Source organism: Numenius arquata, chromosome 9, assembly GCF_964106895.1.
Source record: "Numenius arquata chromosome 9, bNumArq3.hap1.1, whole genome shotgun sequence".
NCBI lineage: Eukaryota > Metazoa > Chordata > Aves > Charadriiformes > Scolopacidae > Numenius > Numenius arquata.
In genome coordinates this window covers 29015231-29039116 of record NC_133584.1, presented here as the reverse complement: position 1 = coordinate 29039116, position 23886 = coordinate 29015231, and the positions used below count along the sequence as shown (strand labels likewise).

General features: G+C 57.0%; 1 protein-coding gene across 3 annotated transcripts; it reads right to left on the bottom strand.

Moving 5' to 3' along the window:
* Positions 1–1805: 1805 nt before the first annotated feature.
* TRPM2 (transient receptor potential cation channel subfamily M member 2) lies at positions 1806–18511 on the bottom strand. 3 transcript variants are annotated; one of them, XM_074154094.1, is made up of 32 exons: positions 18317–18511; positions 17888–17973; positions 17261–17429; positions 16595–16775; positions 16040–16206; positions 15419–15599; positions 14825–14886; positions 14394–14594; positions 13909–14011; positions 13546–13667; positions 11847–12197; positions 11144–11281; positions 10331–10460; positions 9893–10122; positions 9624–9736; positions 9305–9518; positions 8599–8717; positions 8147–8279; positions 7833–8004; positions 7174–7357; positions 6712–6893; positions 6426–6558; positions 6220–6307; positions 5498–5585; positions 4909–5060; positions 4296–4372; positions 4103–4204; positions 3704–3790; positions 3413–3518; positions 2781–2882; positions 2201–2317; positions 1806–1931 (listed from the first exon to the last, which is right to left on the bottom strand). In XM_074154094.1, exons 1-32 carry the CDS (start codon positions 18509–18511, stop codon positions 1806–1808), a joined length of 4611 nt encoding a protein of 1536 aa, XP_074010195.1. The 3 variants fall into 3 exon arrangements, with proteins under 3 accessions (XP_074010195.1, XP_074010196.1, XP_074010197.1); XM_074154095.1 differs by having other exon boundaries at positions 9893–10038; XM_074154096.1 differs by lacking the exons at positions 4103–4204; positions 4296–4372; positions 4909–5060; ... (21 more) ...; positions 17888–17973; positions 18317–18511 and having other exon boundaries at positions 5494–5510.
* Positions 18512–23886: the final 5375 nt, after the last annotated feature.

The window sequence follows — 23886 nt, the reverse complement described above, 5'->3', positions numbered from 1 at the left end:
CCGCCTCGGCGGCACCGGGCGGGGCGGGGCGGGGGCGGTGCGGGGCGGGGGGAGCCGGGGCGGTGCGGGGGGAGCCGGGCGGGATCTGGGCCCGTGGCAGCGCTGGGGGTGCGGGCAAGGAGGCGGCCGGAGCAGGGCGGTGGGGACACCCGGGCAGCAGAGCCACGGGTGCTGCGGGCGAGCCTTTTTGTGCGGTAATTGAGTGATGCTAATTAGGTTCCGGCAATTCTTCTCGGGCGGTGGTAGCTGCTGGCTGGTGCGAGGCTGCGGGTCTAGAAGCCGCTGTAAGGCAGGATCGCCCCATCCCTCCCCAGCCCGGCACTCGGCAGCGATGGGAGACCAGGAGCAGACACTGAGCAGGCAGGAGTGATGGGAGAAGGCATTGCCTTGCTTTCCAGCAGCTCCTCGCCTTGACTCCGAACGTGTCAAGTCATCTCTGCAGCCAGCATTGGGGTGGGTGACTCTGCGAGCAAAGTGAGTTTGTGCAACAAGATCGGGGGTTGGAATGCTCAAACTGGGCTCGTCCTGGAAGTGTGCTCCAAGCATGGCCTCCAGGAACGGCCCCTGGTGAAACAGCCACAACAGACCACCAGCCTTTGGTTATTTAATACATGGTTTATTGAGCCGGGTTGACTAAATTGCCAGTCGGACCCCCCCCACCTCGCCAAGCCCCACTGGAGAGACTGCAGTTGTGCTGTGATGGCCACGGGTGTGGGAAGAACAGCCCCAGCTGGTCAGTGTCTGATCCATCAGGAGAGGGTGGAGGAACTGAAATCCCTCCCTGAGCAGTCCCAGGCATAATATACCACCATGGGGCTGTTCTGGGCTATCGAGAACTTTCTCCACTGTGCCTTGTTCTCCCCATGGCAGACAACAGAAAAGGTGAGCAAAGGACCTCTTAAGAGCAGAGATGTTTGTGATGGACACACTGATGTCTGCTCTCCGGTCTCTACCTGCCCAAGGGACCACCAAGCATGGATCACCTGGGTCCCAGCAAGCTACCCCTTTCCGTCCATGTCCACAAGGGGATGGGACAGGCAAGTGACATTTAGCTGGTGCCTTGGCTCAGACAGAGGGAAGGAGTTCAGCAACAAGACGGTGCTCAGCATGTACACACAGGATCACATACCAGTATGGGATGTGGTGGGAGGACTTGTGCGGAGCTATGAAACCATAGGTGTACAAGCCAAGAGCTGCTCACACCTTCTGAAGTGCTGGATCGCAGCTCAGGAACATGTTGTTGGGTCTGAGGCAACCAGGGAGATGGGGACAGCTGCCACAGGAGGGACTTGTAGGGTGGGCAGGAGCTTTAGGTGCAAAAGAGCCCAAGCCTTCTCCAGAGCTGTGGCAGTGGGGCTGTCAGGCCTCAGAGCGGGAGCAGAGATGCCCAATGGAGATGCTGGGTGGGGGGTAGCTGGGGCTGCCAAGTCCCCAGTGCCCCCACCAAAGCAAAGAGCAGGAGGGAGCTGAGAGAAGGAACACCTTGCAGGAGCAGCCCTGTGGCTCTGCTTGGCTCAAGCCCCAGTGCTGTGGCTGTGTAAGCATCGAGGGACAAGCTGGGGCTGAGCTTGGTGGCTCAGGTGACCAGGATGCTGCATAGGCACTGCCCAGGCAGTCCCTGCCCCTGGCTGCTGGGGAGGGGACAGTTTTCCTCCCAGAGATGTGCAATGTACATTCACAGAGGCAACCAAAGTACCTAGTCTTCAGTAGCTGCCCACGGTCTTACTGGTGAGCTGTGGTAGAGCCGCAGGTCCCGAGGAGAACCTGGTCTGGGGTAGCAGGAGCCCTGGCCTGTGCTAGAGTACTCAGTAATAGGTGTCAAGGAGGGCTGAGACCTTGTGCAGAAGCTCCTTGTGGTTGGCGTGCAGGGGGATCCTCTTGTCCAGTACCTGCCAGCGGATGCACAGCTCCGGGTCACAGCCCTGAAGGAACTGGAAGGGGACCAGAGACATCACATATGTGCTGCTGGCAAGGGGACGTGCCAGCTATGCTCAGCAGCACCTCCAGTCCCCAGCCTCCTGCCCTTTCTTTCTGGGCCCCCCGGTGCGTGCCACCCCATGTTCATCCCCATGTTCCCACTGCATGAAGCTGGAGGAGCCCACTCTTGATGAAGATGAGATCTGGGTCTGGAGATCTGGCTCTCCTGCCCCATGCCTGCTGAGAGCCAGGTGAGGGAGCTGCAGAGGTGAGGGGCCCATACCGAATTCAGCCGCTTCATCTCCACATCGTTCTGGTTGTTGAAGTGCACGCTGATGGCAACCGTCTCGACCCAGGCGTTATCCGTGTTGCGGGGGTCATCAAGGTACCCCTTGTGTATCTGTGCACAGTGAAGGAGTGCCCACATCAGCAGAGCCCTCACCACCTCTCTAAGGGCACCGAGAGGCCCCAGGGGTGGAGCATCGCCCCACAGCTCCTCTGCCCCACTGGAGACCAGCACCCTGTTCCCACTGCTACATGGAGAGCGATCACAGCAAGCACAGACACTGGTGTGTAGCCCATCCCTGGGGTCCCTGGGCTGTCTCCCAGACCCCATTACAGCATGTTTCCACCTCCCCCAGCCATTCCTCCCCAGTGGGGGTGGTCGCCAAGGGGTGATGCACCTTGTCCCTGTGCCGTAGGGACATGATGTCCACATGTCCCTGTACTGTGGTGATGCTCCCGTGTGCCTGTACCACTGTGACACCTACATGCCCCTGTACTGGAGTGATGCCCTGATGCCCCTGCACTGCTGTGACATCCACACGCACCCCCTACTGCTGGTACACCCGCATGCACCCCACCTCAGTGCCCTGTTTCAGCAAGTTCTGGAACTGGGGCCAGAATTCCCGGCGCAGGATCCACTTGAGCTTCAGTGGCAGTGTCTCGCCCGGCTCCAGTGACCCCTGTGCCAAAGCAGACATCAGCTTGGGGCCTGCCATCAGCCCAGCCTCCCTCACTGCCATCAGCTTGGCCATTAGGTGGTTGCCACCACTGCAGAACATGCCACAAGCTCTGGTGGGGGGAGCAAGCAGGGGAGCAAACCCTTCCTCTTCTGCCAGAAGTCCTCAGCTGTGCCCAAGCATGTGTCTGAGTTTGCCTGATTCAATGTCTGGACCTCTCTGTCAAAGGAAGCTGTCTCAGTGGCTTATGTCACAAAGGACATGTGAGAACTGGAGCCACAGAGGAGAAGAAGGAGGAGGGAGAAGCAGGAGCCAGTGGGTCAGGGTGGGTGGGGATATGTGATAGGACCACCCCAGCACTCCTGGCAGCACAGCCCCGCACTCGAATGTTCTGTGGGAGGAGCAGAGGTACCTCCTCGGACAAGGCTGTGACACCCATCTTGTGTTTCTCCCTTTTCTGCAGGGCATCCAGCCACCAGCTGGTCCCCAGTTCCCCAGGCGCTTCTGCCCCAGCTGTTTCCACCAGCTCTTACCCCGGGAAGAGCCCAGACATCCGACAGCGGATACCGGGCCACTAGGACTTCCAGCATCTTCTTCAGGCTCTTCCTTATGATGGACCCATCCAAATTCCTCCTCCAGCTGTGAGAAAGGCCCCTGTTATGCTGCAGCTGGACTCGGCTCCCCCCGCCCAGCAGCAGTTGAATGGGCAGCAGTGGGTTTTGCCAGGTCCCAGTCTCTCTGAGATGGCTTTGTGCCCCTTTTTCCATTCTACCTCTCCAGCCCTGTCCTGGAGCAAAGACACCTCTCTGTCCCCAGGCACTCACCGTGTCACAACAGGGTGCAGGGCATGGTTGGGCCCAAAGCAGTGTAGCCTCCCGCGGCCTCGCAGCCCCGTCCTGCCCATGGGGTTCCTGGCAGGGAGAGCATGAGCAGGTTGGGATGGCACCAGGGTCCCCCCATGCACCCCATCATGCCAATCAAAGCCCTATACCACTTTCCCAAATCTCCCACCACTGCACTGAAGCTCTTCTGGGGTGCTGGGTTGGTTTTTTTTGAGGATGATGCATGCCATTATCCCTGCCCCACCATTAGCCCCAGGGAACTAGGAAGAGGATGGATGCATCCAGGTCCCCCCCAAATTCTCCATCTCCCTGGCACTTTGCCTACAGCCAGGTGCCCCAGGTCCCACCAAGCCTGTCTGCCCCCATGGCAGATGCACTCACAGCGGCAGCCCGTCCTGCACGGCGTAGAGGCCGTGGAAGCTCTGCCGGTCGATCAGCCCATCCATGGTGTTGTAGTTGATCTTCAGGAGAGACTCCAAGGAACTGCGGGGTGGGAGGCAGCCCAGCAGGGAGGGCTGGCTGTGCCACCCAGGAGAAGGGGTAGAGGAGCAGGGAGCCGTAGGGGGACACTCACGGGCTGAATGGGTCCTGCACAGCCATGTCCTTGTGGTCAGCTGAGTAGGTGGGAGGGTCGTAGATTGGGAAGTCCACCTGCAGAGCATGTGGCCGAGTCAGGTCACTCTTGCTCTGGTGACAGGCAGGGACTGGGACCCCCAGGAACACTTTCTGTCCCAGTCCCTTCCTCTGCCCAGCTTGTGGCATCATTCCCCAAGGCACATAGGGCTCTGGGCCCTGCTTGAGGGCTGAGCTCAGGGTCTCAGCTGGAGGGCTGGTGCCTCTCATTCATGCCCCAGAAGCCAGTGCCAGATCCTGTCCCTGACTCTGAGCCAGCCCCGATTCAGGAAATGCAGAGGTGGGTGACTGTACCATCTGTTTCCCAGCTGAGCACCCCCAGGCATCCCTAGCACTGCAGATCCCAGCAGGAACCATCCCCATTCACCTCTCCTTGTCCCTGGGAGGGCCTCGGAGCAGCTGCTCCAGGAAGCCACTTGTCCCTGGGCTGGGGAAAACAAGAGTTCCCAAGTGTGACATGGGTGCAAGAATGGGTCTGTTCCTCTTCCCAACTCTGGTTGATCTGTGTCGTGGCTCCCCCCTTCCGCCCCGCTGCCCAGGGTGACAGCTCCTACCTCCCAGGGCACCTTCTCATCTGGCACAGGGAAGCGGAGGGTGTGAGACCCTGGGTACAGCAGGTTTCGGGCAAGCACGTGGTACAGGGGCTGGGTCTCTTCAGCTTTCCCCTCCAGGTCAACCTCCTTCATCTCTGAGGGTTTGCTGGAGCCTGCAAGGCAGACACGGACAGCAAGGCCCCACAAAGTGGGGTCCTGAGTCTGGTGTTGCAGCCCCCATGGCTCTGCTGAGGGGGCTGTCTGGTTCTCTCCAAGATGATGATGATGTCCCCTGGGGACCTGGCCGCAGCATCCCTTCCAACAGACCCCGGGGGGACAGGACTTGCACCCCACGGATGCTGCAGTGGAAAGCCTCAGCCATGGGCTCCAGGGAGGGCTCTGGAGCAGAGGTTGGGAATGGCTGCAGGAGGGGCTGGATGGTCTCGTAGACCCCCCAACCCTCCCTGGGACAAAGATACCTCTGCCTCTGCCTTGCTGCTTAACAGAGGGGTGCAAGGGACTGTTCAGCCCTGGTCCGCAGCCCCGCGGGTGCCAACATGGGGCCCCGGGTTTCCCCCTTGCTGCTGGGGTGGAGATGGGCTCTGCTTACCCACGGGTGGCATGTCCTCTCCTGAGCCAAAGCCATTGCCCTGCAGCGCCTGCATTATCCACCTCAGGGCCTGGGCACTCTGATGGACCTGTGTAGGAGAGGAGAGGGTCAGCCCTCCTGGACCCCTGCTGCGCCCCAGGCTCCGTTCCTTGAGTAGGGCAAGATATGGCCCTGGCAGGAAGCACTGCTGCCCTGGGCTCCTGGCTACTCATCCCACAGGGCAGCAGCCATCCTCGCTGTGCCCTGATGTTCCACTTGGAAAACCACCTCCAGGGAAACATTTTTTCAAAGCAGGTGGAAATGGAAGTGGAAAATGGCAGCCAGGCTGCGGCCGTCTCAGGGCAGAGGTCCTGCTCCCCAGGCAGGGTGTGCAGGGTGTGGAATAGCTTCATGGGGAGCGGGTGGAGAGTCCTCTGTCTCCAGAAGGTCTGGAGGGTCCTCTCGGGACAAAGAGAAGAGCTGGGTCAGATCTAACTGCTTGGGGTGACCAGTGGAGGCAGAGGTTCATCCCAGCACTTCCCACCTTCATCCTGTTCACTTTGGAGTCAAACAGAACACTTGCCATCAGGCTTTTCCTCTTGGACGTTATTGTTTTGGCAAGGAAACTCAAACTATTTGAAAGGGGATTGATTCAGAGGGGTTTCCTCTTGTGCTCTGGTTCAGTTGACTCAGCTCCTGGAAAACCCCACCTTTCTTAGGCAGTTACTCAGCTTTTGCCTCACCTGGTCCTCTAGAGAGACAAGTCTTTGCTCCACCAGCCCTGTCCTCTTCACCCGGTCCAAGTCCAGCAGCTCTGCCAGTATGTCAACCCTGGAGGGACAGTGCAGAGAGGAAGCTCCTCAGCAGCCAGCCCTGCACTAATCCCAACTCTTCCCTGCCCAGGACACTGGAGGACAGAAGGATGTGCCCATCTCAGGAGTGCTGGTACCTCTGAGCAATGTCTCGGATCTTCTGCTCTGTGTTCTGCTTCTCCTGGCACTGCTGGTTCTGCAGGTAGTTCTCCTTCAGGTACATCTCCCAAGAGAGGAGGGCAGCTTCTTCGTTCTTCTCCAGCTTCTCTTCTGCCAGAGGAAGGGGATGGCAGTGGTGTAGCATCCCTGGGCATCCCAAAGCCTGGTACCGCAGCCCCGACGCCAAGCCTTGTGCCTCGGTGCACGGTGCCATGGCCCGGGGAGAGGAAAATGGGCAGGAGAAATGGGCATGCTGGTCCTCACTGAGCTGTTTGTGGTGCACGGGTGGCCTGCGGAGCAAGCCTTGCCGGATCAGGATCTGCAGGTGGTTGAGGAGGATGAAGGGCGGAGGCGCGGGTGGGCGGCCGTGGTACTCCTCGATCAGGTCATGTCGCTGGAACTTCCAGATCTGATCCGTGTGCTCCTGGACCTGCTGGAAGGTATAGCTGGGGCAGAGCCCAGGCGTCAGCCGTGCCATGGGGATGAACGGGGCACATTGTGTCTGTATGGTGCCCCGGTTCCTACCCATCTCCCTGATCAGCCCTGGTCTCTGCCCACTACTTCCACCACATCTAGCCCCCTCCAAAGCACCCCTGTGGTCTGGTCAGTGTGTGCCTCAGGACCCCCCTTGCACTTTCTCAGTGTGCAGTGCCCTGGCCACGGCCAAGCCTGCAAGCAAAGCCAGCTCCATTCACTGTCAGGACCATGAGACCAGGTCACACTCACTTGAACATGGCAATGAGGAGGTTGAGGAGGAGGATGTTGGTGAAGAGCAGGTACAGGCACAGTAGGATCACCGTCAGCCACTCTGGGAAGATGGGTTTATTGTTGTCCTCATTTGTCTCTGGGCACTTGGGCTTGTAGGGGTCGGTCCCATTGGGGCTGCACTGGTCAATGTTGAAGTTGACCCCTGCAAGAGAGCACGGCATAACTCTCCTGCAGCCAAACCTCGTGGTGTCCCGCGTTGTGCTGTCTGAAAGTGGCCAGTGTCAAGGGACCTTAGCACCAGGCAGGGATTTGACCTCCATCTGCATCATCCCAGGGGCTCTGCTCACTGCCACCAGCTTTGCAGCTGTGGCGCTGAACTGGATGGACTCATGCTCCTGTGCCTTTGCTAGCGTGCTCTCTTGACTGCTTGGGCAGGTGCAATCCCTGGGATTGCATCGGTGACAACGCTTTGAATGTGCTGGAGCAGGGCTCCATCCCCACACCCCATCATTGCTCCCTCTTGGCCTTACTTTGTGCTTGGAGAGGAGCTCTGTGCAGGACTTCCACAGGCCAACACAGCAGGAGCTAGGCAGACTGTGGCATGAGCTTGGTACCCCTCAGCCTTGTCGCAGCCACCCTGCTCATACCACACGCTGTCACAGGCTGGTATCCCTTACCATCAATGTAGGAGGGAATCTGCCCAAAGATGGTCAGGTAGGAGTGGTAGACTACACCACGGAACAGCCACTCCACGCGTTCCTCGTTGTGGATCAGGATGGCCTGCTTGGCAACCCCAAAGGACACCACCCACACTGCTAGCAGGAAGAGGAAGAAGAAGACATCCTTCATCTGCAAAGACAGAGGAGAAACAAAACTGTGTCCTGGAGCAAACCCCACTCTAGGATAGGATAACACGGGTGGCACATCCACCCCGTGCAGGCATCCAACTGCGCCAGCTGATCACCCTGGCAGGACGAAGGGGAGCTCTCACCATGCGCTTCACAATGATGATCTTGGGCCCCAACGTTTTACTGACTGTGAAAATGTGCATCAGACGCAGGCAGAAAATGATAAAAGCCAGGGACAGTATGATTCGCCCGGGATATAAAGTTGAAGGGATCAACCTGGGCACAGAAGAGAAGAAAGGAAACATCTCAGTGCCACCGGTGTGGGGGTTTTTTTCTGATCTGGCAGCATTACATTTCTACAGTATCGGTGAGCTTCCCCTGAGTGCTGGGTGAGGGTTGCAGCATAAAAAACATCTCTCCTAGAAGCCACTGACAGCAGAGGCAAATTGGTCAGAATCAACACATGACCATGAAAATCTTCATTGGCCTTTGGAAGCAGAAATCGCAATCAAAAAACCTGCACAATTCTTGCAGTAGCTTTGTAGCCTACAGCGGTGGCCTGAGCCTGCGCACTGCAAGTGGCTCTGCAACTCACCTGCAAGTCAGCCCTGCGATAAAGACGAGGATGCCACAGATATCCAACTTATTCCAGAAGTCTCTGAAGTACAGGGAAGCCATTTTCACAACCCCAAACCCCTCTGGATCATACAACAGCTGTTGGGAAGAGAAGAGTTGGTATTGGGTTTGGTGGGTTGGTATTTCAAGTGAAAGCCTTGTAAGATATTCCCATGCCTTGTAGAGGGGAGGGACCACACAGACCTGCTGGCCATCACTGGACTCTCTTGCTTACCCAAAGTTAACCTGAGCCTACAGGGTTTTCTACAGGGAAGGAGCACGGGGAGAGATACCTGAGGCATGGGGCTCTTTAGTCTGGTGAAGAAAGGTACAGAGATGTTGAAACAAAAGCTGAAAAAAACCCACGTCAAGCAAAGCCTGGAAATGCTTCTGGGAATAAATGCCCAAGGAAGGAGGTGGTCCCTCCATCTCCTAATGGTTTTGGCTCAAAACAGCATGTCTTTCTGCAAGTACAAGGGCCAGGCCGGACACAGCCAAGGACATTCTCTGGCTTCAGAGAGGGAGGGATCTGGCAGTCCCTTGTGCTGGGACCTCTCCAAATGGATGGTGACATGAGAACCACATGGGAACGTGAGCTACGCAGGACCAGGACCCTCCAGGAGCACCTGGGAAGTGTCTCTCCCTCTTCTCACCTCCTCCCAGCCTCTGCTCTGCCTGCCCCGTACCTGGCGGGTCTCCTCACACACCAGGGAGAAAAGCCAGAAGTAGATGAGGTACTCCCGCCAGGATGGTGATGGCTGGAAGTCAACCATTAGGACGTAGGCAAAGAGCAGGAGGAAGGTGAAGTAAGAGAGGACATTCATGAGGAAGATGACGACAGGTGCCGTGAAGAAGGCTCGAAGGCGCGTCAGGCAGCCCACAGGCTGCAGCCTCTTCTCTCTGTGGGGAGCAGGGGTGGAAGTGGGGCTCAGATGCTCAGGGAGGTGCCACGGCAGCTTCTCTCAGCCAGCCTTGGTGCACACATGCCCCAGCTGCCAGAAGTACCTGAAGGTGATGAGGTTGGTGTAGAGAAGTGGGAAGAACAGCATGCATGTGACCACCCGCCAAAGCCCATTGTCCATGCACATCTTCCCCCACCAGACTTTGGTTAGGAAGGCCTGTGAGGAGGAAGGAAGAGGAGCAGTGGTTACAGAAGTGCTCCCATCAGAACGGGGCTGCAGAGCAGAGCCCCACGGCTGCCAACAAGGAATCCTGGATCTGGGGCAGGGGACACATGGGCATTTCCCCTCCAAGCACCACTGCTGGGAACCCACCTGGACACCCCCATGGGACACAAAATTCATGTTCTTGGCCTCCAGCGCCAACTGCAGACAGGTTGTCTTCCCCCAGGCCTCAGAGACACGGGTGAGGAGCTTCTGGGCTCTCTCCTCATCCTTGCGGTAGCAGTCTGTGAACACGCCTGGCCAGGCAGGGACCAGGGATTCAAGGCTGAGCTCCAGGGTGCTCAGCAAGGTGCCGGCAGAGTCACCCTTTGTAGCAGGATCTGAATATCCTACCATGCAGTGGCACTCTCTGTGCTCCCACCACCACCCGGGCACAGCCCCTGCAGCAGCGGGACCCCAACCATGAGGAGGGGACCCCCGTTTGGCACCACCCACCCCACCCATCACCCCCAGACATCTCCAGGGCAAAGCTAGCTGGCTCTGCAGGGTGTCAGAGCAGTTCTGGGTTGCTGGCCCCCTCCCGCTCACCGATAGCCTTCTGCTCATACTGCTCGGCCAGGGCCAGCATGTCGTCGGTAGTGTCGGTGTCTTCCTCCTCCTTGGCGAGTTCCTTCAGGATCTTGCTGCAGGCCAGCGCAGCCGCCATGCAGTCCTGACTCTGGAGCAGAAGAGGCCAGAGAGAGCGTGAGGTTCTGCACCCAATCCTGCCAGTCCCGGCAGTCCTGCCAGGCCCTCCAGGGCTCCCACGGGAGAGAGGGAGGAAGGAAGGGAGGGTGTCCCCGAGGAGACTGCTGCTCAGGATGGACAGCTTGCCATGACAAGGGCTGAGCTGTGCTCCCCTCTGAGTGACCCACCACCACAGGGAAGTCAGGGACACTTCTGCTCTCCTAGTGGGAAGCCATGTGTGAGGGGACGGTGTGACTCTGCACAGCATGCAGCTGGCCACCCTGCCTCTTGCCCTGGGGATGCTGTTTATGGGTGGAAACCTTCTCCAGCCCAGCTGCCATGCCCCTGTGTCCTGCCTGCAGTGTGCTTAGCCCTCTCTCAGCCTTTGCAAGGAAGAGTGGACTTCTGGCCCAGCACATCACCTCTGCTCTCAGTGTTCGTTTTGGCTGGGAAGGGAGGGATCTGGCATCATGGTGTGTGTCTGAGGATGAACATCAAGTTCATCCAGGCTCGCCAGCTGTCTCCCATTTGGCTGGGGGTGACGCTCAGGTGCTGGCATGGGCCAGCTCGTCTGCTGTCCCAAATGCCAGCAGGTGAAATCTTTCCTCTTGGGGCTGGGAGGTTTGGCTCCATCTGAGCCTCTCAGCTGGGACCAACAGCTCTGGGCTGTGATACCTGAGCCCAGATGATTTCTGCCAGCTCCTTGCGGTTCTGGACCACAGCCCAGATAAGCAGGTCGCGGACTGGATCCATGGTGAAGGTGACTCGGCCGGCAGAGCGCTTGTAGAGGGACCGGAGACTTGACCCCTGAACCTGCAAGGTGTGCAACGGTCGGACCTGTTCTTCTGCCAAGAGGTTGTGGAAAGCAGACAGCCCCTCAGCACAAAGCCACCTCCGAACCCAGGGTGCCTGCCTTCCTGCCACCCATGGAAGGGCCTTTGCTGCAGATAGCAGGGTGGCCAAGACTGGACTCATCCTGGAAATGCCACTTTTTCTAGGGCGAGGATCAGAGAATCAGAGAATTGTCTATGTTGGAAGGGAACTTTAAGATCAAGTCCAACCATCAACATAACACTACAAAAAACACCACTAAACCATGTCACTCAGCACCATGAGCCCATCCCCTGCCCAGTGCACCCACCCCACTGGGTTCTGCCCACCGGAATCACATAGCCACATGGTGCTGCAGGTGTAGGAGGGTGAGAGTTGCACCTTGAATGTGGGGAAGATGACTTGGCCAGGGCTTTAAGGACCTTTAAGTGGGATTCTTGAGCAAGCAAGAGGACAGAGGCCCAGCTGCAACCTCCAGGATGGTTCCTTGAGCCAACGTCCCCCTCCCTAATGCAACCCTGCCACCACATAACTTGGAGATGCGTACATTCAGCTTGATGTGCGGGACAGGGATGGAGAGCCGGGGCCGCTCCATGGGCTTGGGCTTGGGATAGAGAGGCTGTGTGGAGCAGCCCAGGAGCTCCCGCAGCACCTGGGAGACATGGTGCAGTTGGATTCTTGGCATTTTGGAGCCAGCTGTGCGCTCTCTCTCCTCCAGCAGGACCTTCTGCAGCTTGCTGTGGAAGAGGCAGGATGGTGCCATGTTGTCGTAGAGGTAAACCAGGGTATCCCAGGTGACAAACTCCTTGAGACGCACTCCCTGCTCCAGGAATAGCTTCACAAACTCTGGTTTGTTGGAGATCAGGGCGGCTGCCATCACAGGGTGGAGATCTGTGGGCTGACAGAGGCAGAGGTGAGGGGTTCCATGGCCTTGGTGCAGGGCCCCACCACGCTCCTCACTCAGACGGGGGAAAGGTTTTGTCCCTGAGCACACAAGGAGTTTCTGGGTGTGATACAGCAGCTGGGAGGTAATGGGACTTGTGGGACATCCCTCAGAGACACACTGCTGGGTTTGTATGTCCTCTCCTCTGCTCCCTTGGCTGCTGGGTGGAGGGATGGGATAGGGTAGAGGGTAGACCCTCTTTCCCCAGCTCACAAGGATGCACCACACAAATGATCAGGACCTCACAGGCTTGTTCTCTGTGCACAGCTCTTCAGCTGAAGGATCATGGTGCTGCCAGCTGGATCTCAGCTGTGGGGAGACTGGCTGCTCCTGATGGTCACCCAGTTCAGCTTTTGTGGGGTTTTCCTTTCCAAGGAAACCTTTATATGTGCTCAGAAGTGAAAACAAAGCCTGTGGGTAAGGGGGTACATGTCTGTCCTGGCAGAAAGGTACCTGCTGACCTGTTGCCACAGCTTGGTTTCAGCCTCAGCTTTTCATACCAGCCACATCATCCCAGGGCTGCAGCACCTTGTAACAGCCCTGGCCTGCATCAGCTAATCTGAGAGCCTTCCTCATCCTCCTTGCCCTACAGAAGTGTAGATCTTGTTCAGGCTGTGCGTTTTCACACCATCAAATATTTCCTCTTTGGGATCCCGGTTCCCACCAGGCCCTCCTATCCCACAAAAGTCATGTGAGCTGGGGAATCCAAACTGTTGAATGAAATGGGAAAATCCCTTCCACATCCCACAGCCCCAGCAGAGAGGACAGAGACCCTGCTCAGCTTCAACTTACAGCAGTTGGATCAGGCATGGGACGGCAGAGCTGGCTTGTGCTGCTCTCTGCCCAACTCTGTAGTAAAGTTTGAGCAGGGAAGTGCCAGGCTGGGTGAGATAAATTTAGGGACAACTTGATATTTGACAAGATGGCATGAGCAGTGACCACAGGGGAGAGCTGACAAGAGGTGGTTTTGGCTGGTGGATTGTCTTTAAAAAGACACCAATTTTGAACAAAATGCCAATCAATCGCCTTTGCAAACAATTATAAGCCGAATTTTACAAACTTTCAGGCAATGCATTGCAGGGTGTGCTCACCTCTGCTTTGGGTGTTTGAGTGCACTTTTGGAAGACAGGACAGATTGAGACCCCCTAGTAATGTGGTGGGAGTTTAGGGTCCAGGAGAAATGCCCTCAGAAACTCTCCCTAGGCACAACCAAGGTAAACAGTGCCCTCAATATCCACAGTCCTCAAGTGGGACCTGACAGGCTCTACGGTTGACCAGACAAGCAGCACAGGTACTCCCTTACCTTCCACTCGTGGTCATCCGTGAAGATCTCACTCCGAGCAATGTCCACCCTGTTCCAGGCCACAGCTAACTTCAGCTGGTGGTCCCAGTTCTCACGGCCAAAGTGGTCCTGGTTTCGGGATGCTGCATGCAAAGTGCATGTGTTAGAATAGAGGATCACTTGCGCAGTAAGAAGATACCATCTGGAAGCCACCTTGGAGGCCCGACCCCTTGGGAGAAACATCTCTCCCCTATCAGTTTAACATCACAAGGTTTGGGGACCTTTTTGGTGACCCCCATAAGTCAAGCAGCTGCAGGAGGTGACTTGTGATCCCCACCCATTCATCTCACCCCATCCTCCCACAAGCAGCTCCCCAGCCCTCACCTTTGAACAGGGCCTGGAGGATGGCCACATCCACGTCCTGCTGGCCATATCTGCCCTCTCTGAAAATGGTCAGGAGCTGCCGGCTCCGCACTATGTCTTGGATCTACATGGAGAGCCGTGGGCAAGCAATCAGCACCAGCATCTCTTCCCTGCCGCTTCCCACAGCCCCTGTCCTGCGTGGGGCATTCCTTGCTCCCTTGGGTTGCCTGCAGACCCTCTCTGCTGTGTCTCCCAGCCTGGCTGGGGCTGGTCCCAAATGGTACCTCTCTGCCCAAAGGAAGCAGGCAGTGAAGGAGCAGAGCTTGGGCCCTTGGGGTGCCCGCCAGGACAATGCAGAACATGGCTGAAGGATGATGGATGGTCAGAAGAAGATGTGCCTTAAACTTCATGCTGGGAGCCTTGCTGCTCATGGGCAAGGACCCATGGGGACCTCTTTGATCTCCACAAGCTCAGTGAGTGGAGCTCTCTGCCTGTAAGAGGCTCACCTTCTTGGTCCACTCCACCAGTTTCCTCTCAGTGAAGAGCTCATAGGTGTCACGGAAGAACACACTCAGCTTCTTCTGGATCACAGCAACAGTTATCTTGGGCACAGGCAGGTTAGCCACCTGTGCAATGACGTCGGCGACACGGCCAGATCCTTCCACAATCACACAGGGGGTCCCGTTGGTGATGGCATTGTAGATGGTCTGCAACAGAGCAGAGAGGCTGGTCCTAATCCTACCCAGAGGCCAGCAGACCCTCTCTGAGCCTGAGACCCACACTTCTGCTCCACAGCACTCCTGTATGGCTGTGTTTCAGCTAGTGTGGCCCTACGCCTGCACCGACACCGGGAAGCAGCACCCCGGGCAAGGAGCTGCCCCCTACTGCCACCACCTCCTCTCAGCCCTGCTGGGAGCGGGCAGGAGCAGCTCCTTACGTCGAGTGTCCCAGGGCCTCCTTCCAGGACCACGCACACGATGGGGATCTTGATGGCGACACCTGTGGGGAAGCAGAGCCCAGTGTCACCTCTCTGTGGAGCAGCCCCCCATGCAGCTGAATGCAGTCCTCTCTGAGCAGTGGGGTGTGAAAGGCAAAGTGGGAGCACTGCCCCTGACATGTCAGGTTCCAGGTCAGAAGGATGACGATATCCTGGCAGCCATGCTGCTGGAGCACTTGTTAGAATAGATGATCATTCGCACAGCGAGAAGATACCACCTGGAAGCCCCCTTGGAGGCCTGGCCCTTTGGGAGAAACAACTCTCCCTGATCAGCTCAGCATCACAAAGTTTGGGGACCCCTCCGATGACCCCATAAGCCAAGCAGCTGGCAGAGAAAGGCTCTTTGATTTGCGTCACTGAGGAACCAGGTTCCACATTTATCATGACAGTCCTCTCAAACACCTCGCCTGGATCTTCCAGGGACACCACAGCCTCCCCTCCCACCAGAGGCCAGACGGGCACCCCTTACCATGGGATGTCCCATCCCACTTTGTGCCTTCCCCTGCCTCAGGCCTGGCTATGTGTTGCCATTACCTCCTTTCACCTTGGTCTGCTCCGAAATGAACTTCTCCAGTTTGGTCCTCAGGGGGATTTCCACCCCGTACCTCCCATGGGTCCCATTGTCCACCAGGATGAAGTGGGAGTGGTTGCTGTCCAGGCATGACAGGCTGCCTTGGTTCTCCTCATCCAAAACGTACTCAGCTGGAAAGCCACCCTGTAAGATGCAGGAGGAGAGACTCTGGGAAAAGTCTGGCAGGGCTGCAGAGGGGCACCAGATGCCCAAAGCAAACCAGCAAGTGGGACAGGAACAGGCCAGCACGCAGGGACAGTCTGGCCAAACAGCCATCCCTGTCCCCCCTGCAGTCCTCACATCAGCCTTGCCCCATGCTCCTCTGTCTCTGCTCCACCTGCCCTCACACCCACAAGGGTCCTCCCAGGAGAAGCGCAGTGCCTACGTAAGACACTGGGTAGGGTAGAGGGGCTTGTCAGCAAACATCAGCTCGGGACCATCACTCCTGGTGCGGCTGAGTTGTACCAGCGCTGCCAGCCACAAGCACGTCTTGAAGCACCCTTTCCAACCACAATCTCTGGCAGGACTTCGCCAGCAGTCCAGGCATAGGCAAAGCAACGCATCTCCAACTCTGCCTGGCTCACCATGGGGCAGATGAGGCTCTCTCGGTTGTACACGGTCCCCCAGGTAGCTATGCCAATGGTGACAATCTCGCCCTCCTTGTGGCTGCAGCTCAGGATGAAGTCTCGCACTGCCTCTCCCACCTGTTTCATCACACCAGCGTGGGACCCTCCTGTGATGATCCAGGCCCCTGGGGGTCAGAGAGGGGCTTGGGAAGGAGAGGCTCTGCTCCCAGCAATCACCTAGCATCCCCCTATCTGGCTGTAGGAACTCCTGGTCCTCAGAGATGCTCCATCACCCAGAAGGTGTCTTCCCTGCCCACTACATCAAGCCCTGGCAGCACAGGAGATGCTTTTTTCCACACAGTGTTACATCTCTCAGTCCAACTCCTCATGAGCCTGTTTGCAGCAACTTAGCAAGAGCAGTCCATCCCTGGTGGGGGTAGTCCAGACACGGACCTACAGGCCTCCTGGGCCAGCTCGGCATCTCCACAGCAGCCCAACTGACTGAACCTGGCATGGCCACATGACAAGCCCCTCTCCTGCTGCAGTCACAGGGAGAGCCTCTGCATCTCTTACCAGTGGTTTGGGCCACTTTGACAAGCCCTTGCCGGAAGATGTTCTTCAGCCTTGGCTTCATGATGAAGTTTTTGGCTCCCCCGGTGACTGAGATGAGCAGGTTGGGTGCATCAAGGCCCCAGTGCTGTGTCATGAGGTGGTAGATGACCCGTGGTGGGGTATCTGAGGAGACGCGCACATACTGCAAAACAGGGAGTATTGGGTAAAAACAACAGGGTCAGGGTAACAAGGCACCTCCACCACAATTTCTCCTGTCCCAGCAAAGAACCAGGGCCTCCCATGCCATTTCTCAGCAGAGTCTTGTTGCTGTTACCCCAGGTCTTTGTGCATGACCCCGTTCCCATTTGCTTCCCCGGGACCAAGCATTCCCAAGATGAACCTAAGGACGAGGACAGGGAACAGCCACTCCTTGAAGTATGGGCCTCACAGCATCAAGATCAGTCTCGTGGTTCCAGAAAGGGACAAGACACAGGGCTGGGAGAGAAGAGGGATCCTGTCCCACCCCCCCACCCCCCCCCTTCCTCTGGTTGGTCAGTGACGCTTTTGGGGCATTTCCACGCTTTCCTAACCTTCTCTCATTCAGGAGTGAAATATTCCCATTTCATCTGCCATGGCAAGACCTGAACACTGGCTCCCCTTTCACCACAGATGGGAAAAACAGATCACCTTCCCCATCTTCTGCCCCAGGCCCGTGAAGTGGATATCACCGAAGGCATCTGTTGGCATTTCCTGGATGTGCCTGCTGGGGTCCCATTCCTTCCCCAGGAAGATGGGAGGTTTGGCAGCATCTTCCAGGTGCTGTTCCCTGAGATAGCCACACTCGCACACAATCCTCCTGAAACACACACCGCCAGCTTTGCCCAAAGCAATGGAAACCCAAAAGGCAAAGCCCATCTGTCCCACCTGCCTCAGCCCGGGCAGGAGGTGTTGGCTTTCTCACTAAGAACACCACAGGCACCAGCAGTGCCCACCCAGTTCGTCCTCCAGCTCAGAACTTGTGCAGAAACAAAGGCATTGGTTGGGGGGGGCGGGAAATTTAGCCAACTTTAACTGCTCTGGATAAAGCATGGATGGAAATGACTGCATGTGAAAGCTTCGGAAAGGTTCCTCACTGGGAAACAGGATATCAGCCATGCGGCAACACACAGCAGGGTGAGGAACGAGTCATAAAGGAATTTGTTGGCATCAGCCCCCTTGACGGAAAGGTGGGATTTTCTGGTGCCGTAGCTTTGTCACCAAATACTCCTTCTGCTTTCCTGGCAGGGGACGGGTATGAGGGACTGACTGACTTACCCAGAGTCTGATGTCTGGGAGCTTTCAACAAAGTAAGTGCACTCTTTCTTCCGGATGTTTTCAGGAATCCACGAGATGAGACTTTCCTGAGGGAGCAGGAAAAGCAGCAATGGGTCAGGGTTTCTGCAAAGGGCCAGAAGTTATGCCAGGGGCCAGACACCCCGGTGCTTGGAGTCTGTCTGGGTACTTCTTTTGTTGTGAAGGAAGAAAGCTCCATCGCTATCTGCAAGGACAGAGCCAGGTGTACTCCAAGGAGAGGAGGTAGGAATGCTGGGCATGTACCTCAGATGTTTGGAGTATTTCTGTTTGTGCCTAAAACTAAAGTGATCTGTTATTAATGCTCCCGTCAATGAGTCACCAGATAACCCATTAATGCTCTTCTGTCATGTGTGGCCAACCGCCCCCTCTTCCAGCATCTCCTGCACTTGCCTTTTCATTGCTGCCAGCAGGGAAATGTGCCTTCCGCCTGCTCTTTGAGAAACTGCTACTGCTCTGCTGGAGGTTAGGGACCACCTCAAAGTCGCTCATCTTCCTGGGCTGTGTGGCAGGGTCGTCTGCTCTCTCGGGGCACACCTTGTTCAGTTCGGAGGGGAGCACCTTGGTACGCCGGCCACGCACGGCCATGGCTGCTGTGTCTTGCCCCTCTTGGCCTCCTCTCTCCTGTTCCTAGGCTGGGAGGTCCTGAACATCTCCATTCTGAGTGCAGCAGAAAACAAGAAGGGTCACCCATGGATGTAAAGCACGGGGCGGTCCTGTCCGTCACTCCTTGATGGAGAGAGGTCCATGGGAACCTGCTGGACCCTCGCCATGGTCCTGACACAGGGGCCACAGGAGTGGTGAACCATCCTCAGTGTGCCCCAGGGAGCCTGTCAGCCTCTGAAAATTGGCCCCACCACACTCTGCCCGCCAGCACAGCTGCCGGCCCGCCTGCTCTGCTGTCTGGCCGTCCACCAGCCCACCACAATCCTGGCTTCCTTCTGCTGCAGGCACCCGGGATATTTCTGGCAGCAGGGAGAGCAGAAACCAGGTCTCCCAAGCATGGCCCTGCATGGGAAATCCATACCAACACACTGGCTGCAGAGACAGGGCACTCCTCCCTAGGGGGGTCTTGTGCCCCCCGCCAAGGTCCCCTGAGAGCCCAGCGCTAAAAGCAAGGTGCACCCAGGTGTGATGCAGAGCAGGGGGTGCAAAACTCCAGAGCCCTCCCAAACGCTCACAGCCCGGAACTGCTGAGCTCCTGAGCTGCTGAGCTGGGAGAGCTGCTGGAACAGGGGTGGAAAAGCTCCTGGGTGTCTCTGGAGCCCCAAGGGCAGCGGTGTCCTCTCAGGGGAGCTGTGATGAGGTGACGGAGGAAGCACAGCATTCAGGTAAGGCGCTGGTGGGGTCAGCAGGACTGTGTTTAATGAGGATTTTGGCTGCCTTTCTGCAAGCCAAAGTCTGCATCACACCCAGGGATGGGGAGCCCTTAGGGGAAAGAAGCAAAATCATGGCTACCACTGTATTTCCTTCACGGCTCCTTCCCCCAGGCTCAGCGCTGCTGCAGGCAGGGAGCAGCGAGGAAAAGCCTTTTTGTCAGTCTCATAGAATCATTTAGGTTGAAAAAGACCTTTAAGAGCATCCTTCCCAGGCTCCCTCGACGTACGCAGCCCTACCAACCTGCCCTTAGGAGGCAGATTTTTGACAGGCTGTCTTTCTGCCGCAGCACAACCCATAGCAGATCTAATTGCTTGAGAAAGAGCTGTATAAATAAGGTCAATCACACCCTTAATTCTTGTCCCTGGCCCCCCAGGGCAGGCAGGCTGGTGGGGTTACGCAGCCCATGCAGGAAGGGCTCTCACACCGGGTTCTCCACGGGCACCCCAGGGTGAAGAGCTGATCAAACACCCCGAATATCTGTCCCTAAGGGCTCCAGGGCCAAGGGCAGAGCCTCTCTGACAGCACGCACCACGGGAAGGGGGCTGCAGCACAGGCACCCTCACCCCAGGGCTCAGGTCACCTCTCGGCTGCACAGGGCGGTGACAGCACCCGTCAGGACAGGGGTGCAAAGCCTATGATCCATGATCCATGCCCACCCCCGGCCCCTCCGCCGGCACGACCCTCGGCAGGGCTGCCCGTACCTTCCCTGCAGCATCCTCCGGCCACATCACCAGCTCCTCTGCTCCCTGCCTGTCACAGGCGTTCAGCCCCGCGTCCTTCTCCTCCGGCGGGTCATTTTGTCACCGGGGACGCAGGCGATGAGTGGAGAATCAGGCAGAGCCGCCTGCAAGCTGCCTGCAGAGAGGAGGAGATGGCAGGGAGGCTGGCAGCCGCCCAGCAAATCAGGCTGCGGAAGCAGTGCCTGTCAGACGCCGCAGCACCCAGGCAAAGGCCGGAGTTTGCTCGAGTGGCTGAGTCACGCTCCCCGGTGTCCACCCGCAGCCCCAGCCTCCGGCTAACACCAGCCCCAGGCAGGGACGGACACCCCAGCCTCTCCGGGCAGGCGTCACAAGCAGGGGGTGACTCGGGGGGTGGCCGGACCCGACACACAGACACTCCTGGAAAGGAGCCCAGCGGCTCTGAGGGAGGCTTGGCAAAGCGTGATGAAACCCCCCCTCCCTATCAATTTCAATCAGACTATAAAGACTATGAAGTCTGAAAGTGTATTAACTTCATTTATATAGATATAAACGATATATATTAGTTATATATTGCTGTGATGTGATGAGGTAGTGGAATTTTACTGGAGACTGGTATTTTTCACACTTAAGTAAAACAAGCTAAAGGACAGCCCAGCCCTTGAAAGACTTTGCTTCTGGGAAGCTTAGAGCTGTCCGTGAAGGACAAAGGACAGCTTTATCCTTGGGACAACCCCGATAACGCCAGCATCCCAGTCCCTCTGACACATCTTTGAAACCCTCCCAGCATCGTCTGGCATCACAGATCATTAACTCGAGCAAGACTGACTCCAGGGATGCCGGGGTCAATAGACAAGGGGCAGGAATGCTGCGGCAATAGGGTGGCTTTGCAAAGCTTTACTGTGACCAGCAGTCGGCAGTGGGGGTGTTAGTGGTTAGTCGAGCCACGTTGTACCTGACTGCTTAAAGGGGGTAAGAACCCCGTGTAAAACCACATTCGGGTGCCCCGATTTGGCTGGGCTGCCTCACGTGCATGAATAAATATTGACTCTTGTCGTTCTGTGCTTCGCATCCCGGCCTCTCGCCTCGGTCAGGGGTCATGGGCCAGGCGCAAATTTTTACAACGCAAGTCCCCAGTGAGGAACCTCAATGTCACACCTTTGTGCTTGTGCTTCCCACCCTCCCCCTTTCAGACGCTCCTCCTCCCGTTATGCTCCATGCCCTGCACGGAGCGGCTTCTCCACGGGGTTTGCAGCCACTTAACTTGCATTGGCCACAAAACTCGCTTAACAAACCCAGTGTTCATTTTCCTGGGGAAATGTGCTGAGCAGCAGAGCCAGGCCAGGACGGCAGCCAAGGCAGCGGATGCTGCAGCAGCAAGGGATTTGGCCGTCTGTGGCTCAGGCATACCAGGTACCCCGGGGGACTGGGGCTTGGAGCAAGCCGAGGGTCCCACAGCACAGGGCCCCGGCCACCCCCAGCCTCCCCAGTGCCAGGAGACAGCTGGGAAGGGAGATATGGCTGGTTCTCAAATGCAGGCACGTCCTTCAGGTCCAGGGCCAGAGCCTCATGCCCTGCGCTGGGCTGTGACAGGCTCAGGTGCCGGGGCAATTAAACCAAGTAGGGTCCAAAGGGTGGTGTGATCACAGCCTTTAGCTTGCTTTTCCAGCCAAAGCATGGATCTTATCAATGCTTACGAGGATCTGATCAACGCCTATAAATACTTAAAGGGTGGGTGTCAGGAGGATGGGGCCAGTCTTTTTTCAGTGGTGCCCAGGGACAGGACAAGAGGGAACGGGCACAAACTTGAATATAAGAAGTTCCATCGAAACATGGGGAGGAACTTCTTTCCTGTGAGGGTGGCAGAGCCCTGGAACAGGCTGCCCAGAGAGGTGGTGGAGTCTCCTTCTCTGGAGACATTCCAAACCCACCTGGACACGTTCCTGTGCAACCTGCTCTGGGTGACCCTGCTCTGGCAGGGGGTTGGACTAGATCATGGAATCACGGAATTGTCAGAGTTGGAAGGGACCTCTAGAGATCATCTAGTCCAACCCCCCTGCTAAAGCGGGATGATCTCCAGAGGTCCCTTCCAGCCCCATATCATTCTGTGATTCCGTGACTCTGGCACCCTCACAGTAAAGGAGTTTTTCCTCATGTTGAGATGAAACACGTTCAGATGATCACTGCTGGGAGAGAGCTGGAGCAAGGGGCTGATGCTGGCAGAGGCAGGAGGTTTGGTGCTCTTGGCAGGAGAAAGCTTTCTGGTTCCTGGTTCACAAGCACCCATCTGGCTGAATTCGACCTGGGCCATGGGACACGTGGTGGGCAGCCCGGAGAGCAGCCGCAGCCCTTCGTGCTCTTGCCTCATTGCTCCCGCTGTCACAAATGGATGTTCATTTGCCCAGATTTGCTCTCAGCTTCGCTGGGTTTTAGCTGGGCTTTTTGGAGGAGCAGCAGGAGCTGCCCCAGCGCGCTGGCTCCACACAGCTCCCATCGGGCCACCGTGGGTTTAGCATATGCAAAAGTGAAATAAAAGCCCCGGTCTCCAGAGAGCTAGCCAGCCAAGAGCGGATGAACATTCACATTAATGTGTAATTAATGTGCCGTTCTGGCTTCAGTTCTTTTGGCAGCGCAGAGTTAATTACAACTGAACTGTAAAGCCTTGCACATGGATTTTATTTGCTGCCTTATTGGTGGCATCTGTTCTCCCAGCGAAATGTCTCAGCTGTTTGCTCTCGTTCAAGGAAACCAGAACTCATGGCATTGGTGGCCCGTGCTCACCAAATCACAGCATGGTCAGGGTTGGAAGGGACCTCTGGAGATCATCTAGTCCAACCCCCTGCCAGAACAGGTCCACCCAGAGCAGGTTGCACAGGAACGTGTCCAGGTGGGTTTGGAATGTCTCCAGAGAAGGAGACTCCACCACCTCTCTGGGCAGCCTCTTCCAGGGCTCTGCCATCCTCAAAGTGAAGAAGTTCCTCCTCATGTTGAGATGGAACTTCTTATGTTCCAGTTTGTGCCCGTTCCCTCTTGTCCTGTCCCTGGGCACCACTGAAAAAAGACTGGCCCCATCCTCCTGACACCCACCCTTTAAGTATTTATAGGCGTTGATCAGATCCCCCCTCAGCCTTCTCTTCTCTAGACTAAAAAGACCCAAGTCCCTCAGCCTCTCCTCGTAAGAGAGATGTTCTAGTCCCCTCATCATCTTTGTAGCCCTCTGCTGTCCCCTCTCCAGCAGTTCCCTGTCCTTCTTGAACTGGGGAGCCTAGAACTGGACCCAGTGCTCCAGATGGGGCCTCCCCAGGGCAGAGCAGAGGGGGAGGATGACCTCCCTCCACCTGCTGGTCACACTCTTCTTGATGCACCCCAGGAGACCATCGGCCTTCTTGGCCACAAGGGCACATTGCTGGCTCATGGTCATCCTGTTGTCCACCAGGACTCCCAGGTCTTTCTCCTCAGAGCTGCTCTCCAGCAGGTCACCCACAACCTGTACTGGTGCAGGGGGTTATTCCTCCCCAGGCGCAGCACCCTACACTTGCCATTGTTGAACTTCATCAGGTTCCTTTCTGCCCAGCTCTCCAGCCTGTCCTGGTCAATGGAGTCCTGGAATAGGCTGCCCAGAGAGGTAGTGGAGTCTCCATCTCTAGTGACATTCAAACCCTGCCTGGACACATTCCTGTCCAACCTGCTCTGGGTTGACCCTGCTCTGGTAGGGGTCATCTCTTGGATGAGATGATCTCCAGAGGTCCCTTCCAACCTTACCATTCTGTGACCCTGGCTTTGTGGGAGCCTCCTCTCCTGCCGGGGCTTGGTCCTCCCAGAAGTCATTGTGGTGCTGAACTGGTGTGGCCACTGCTGCTGCGAGTGCTGGAGGTTGTCCCGAGC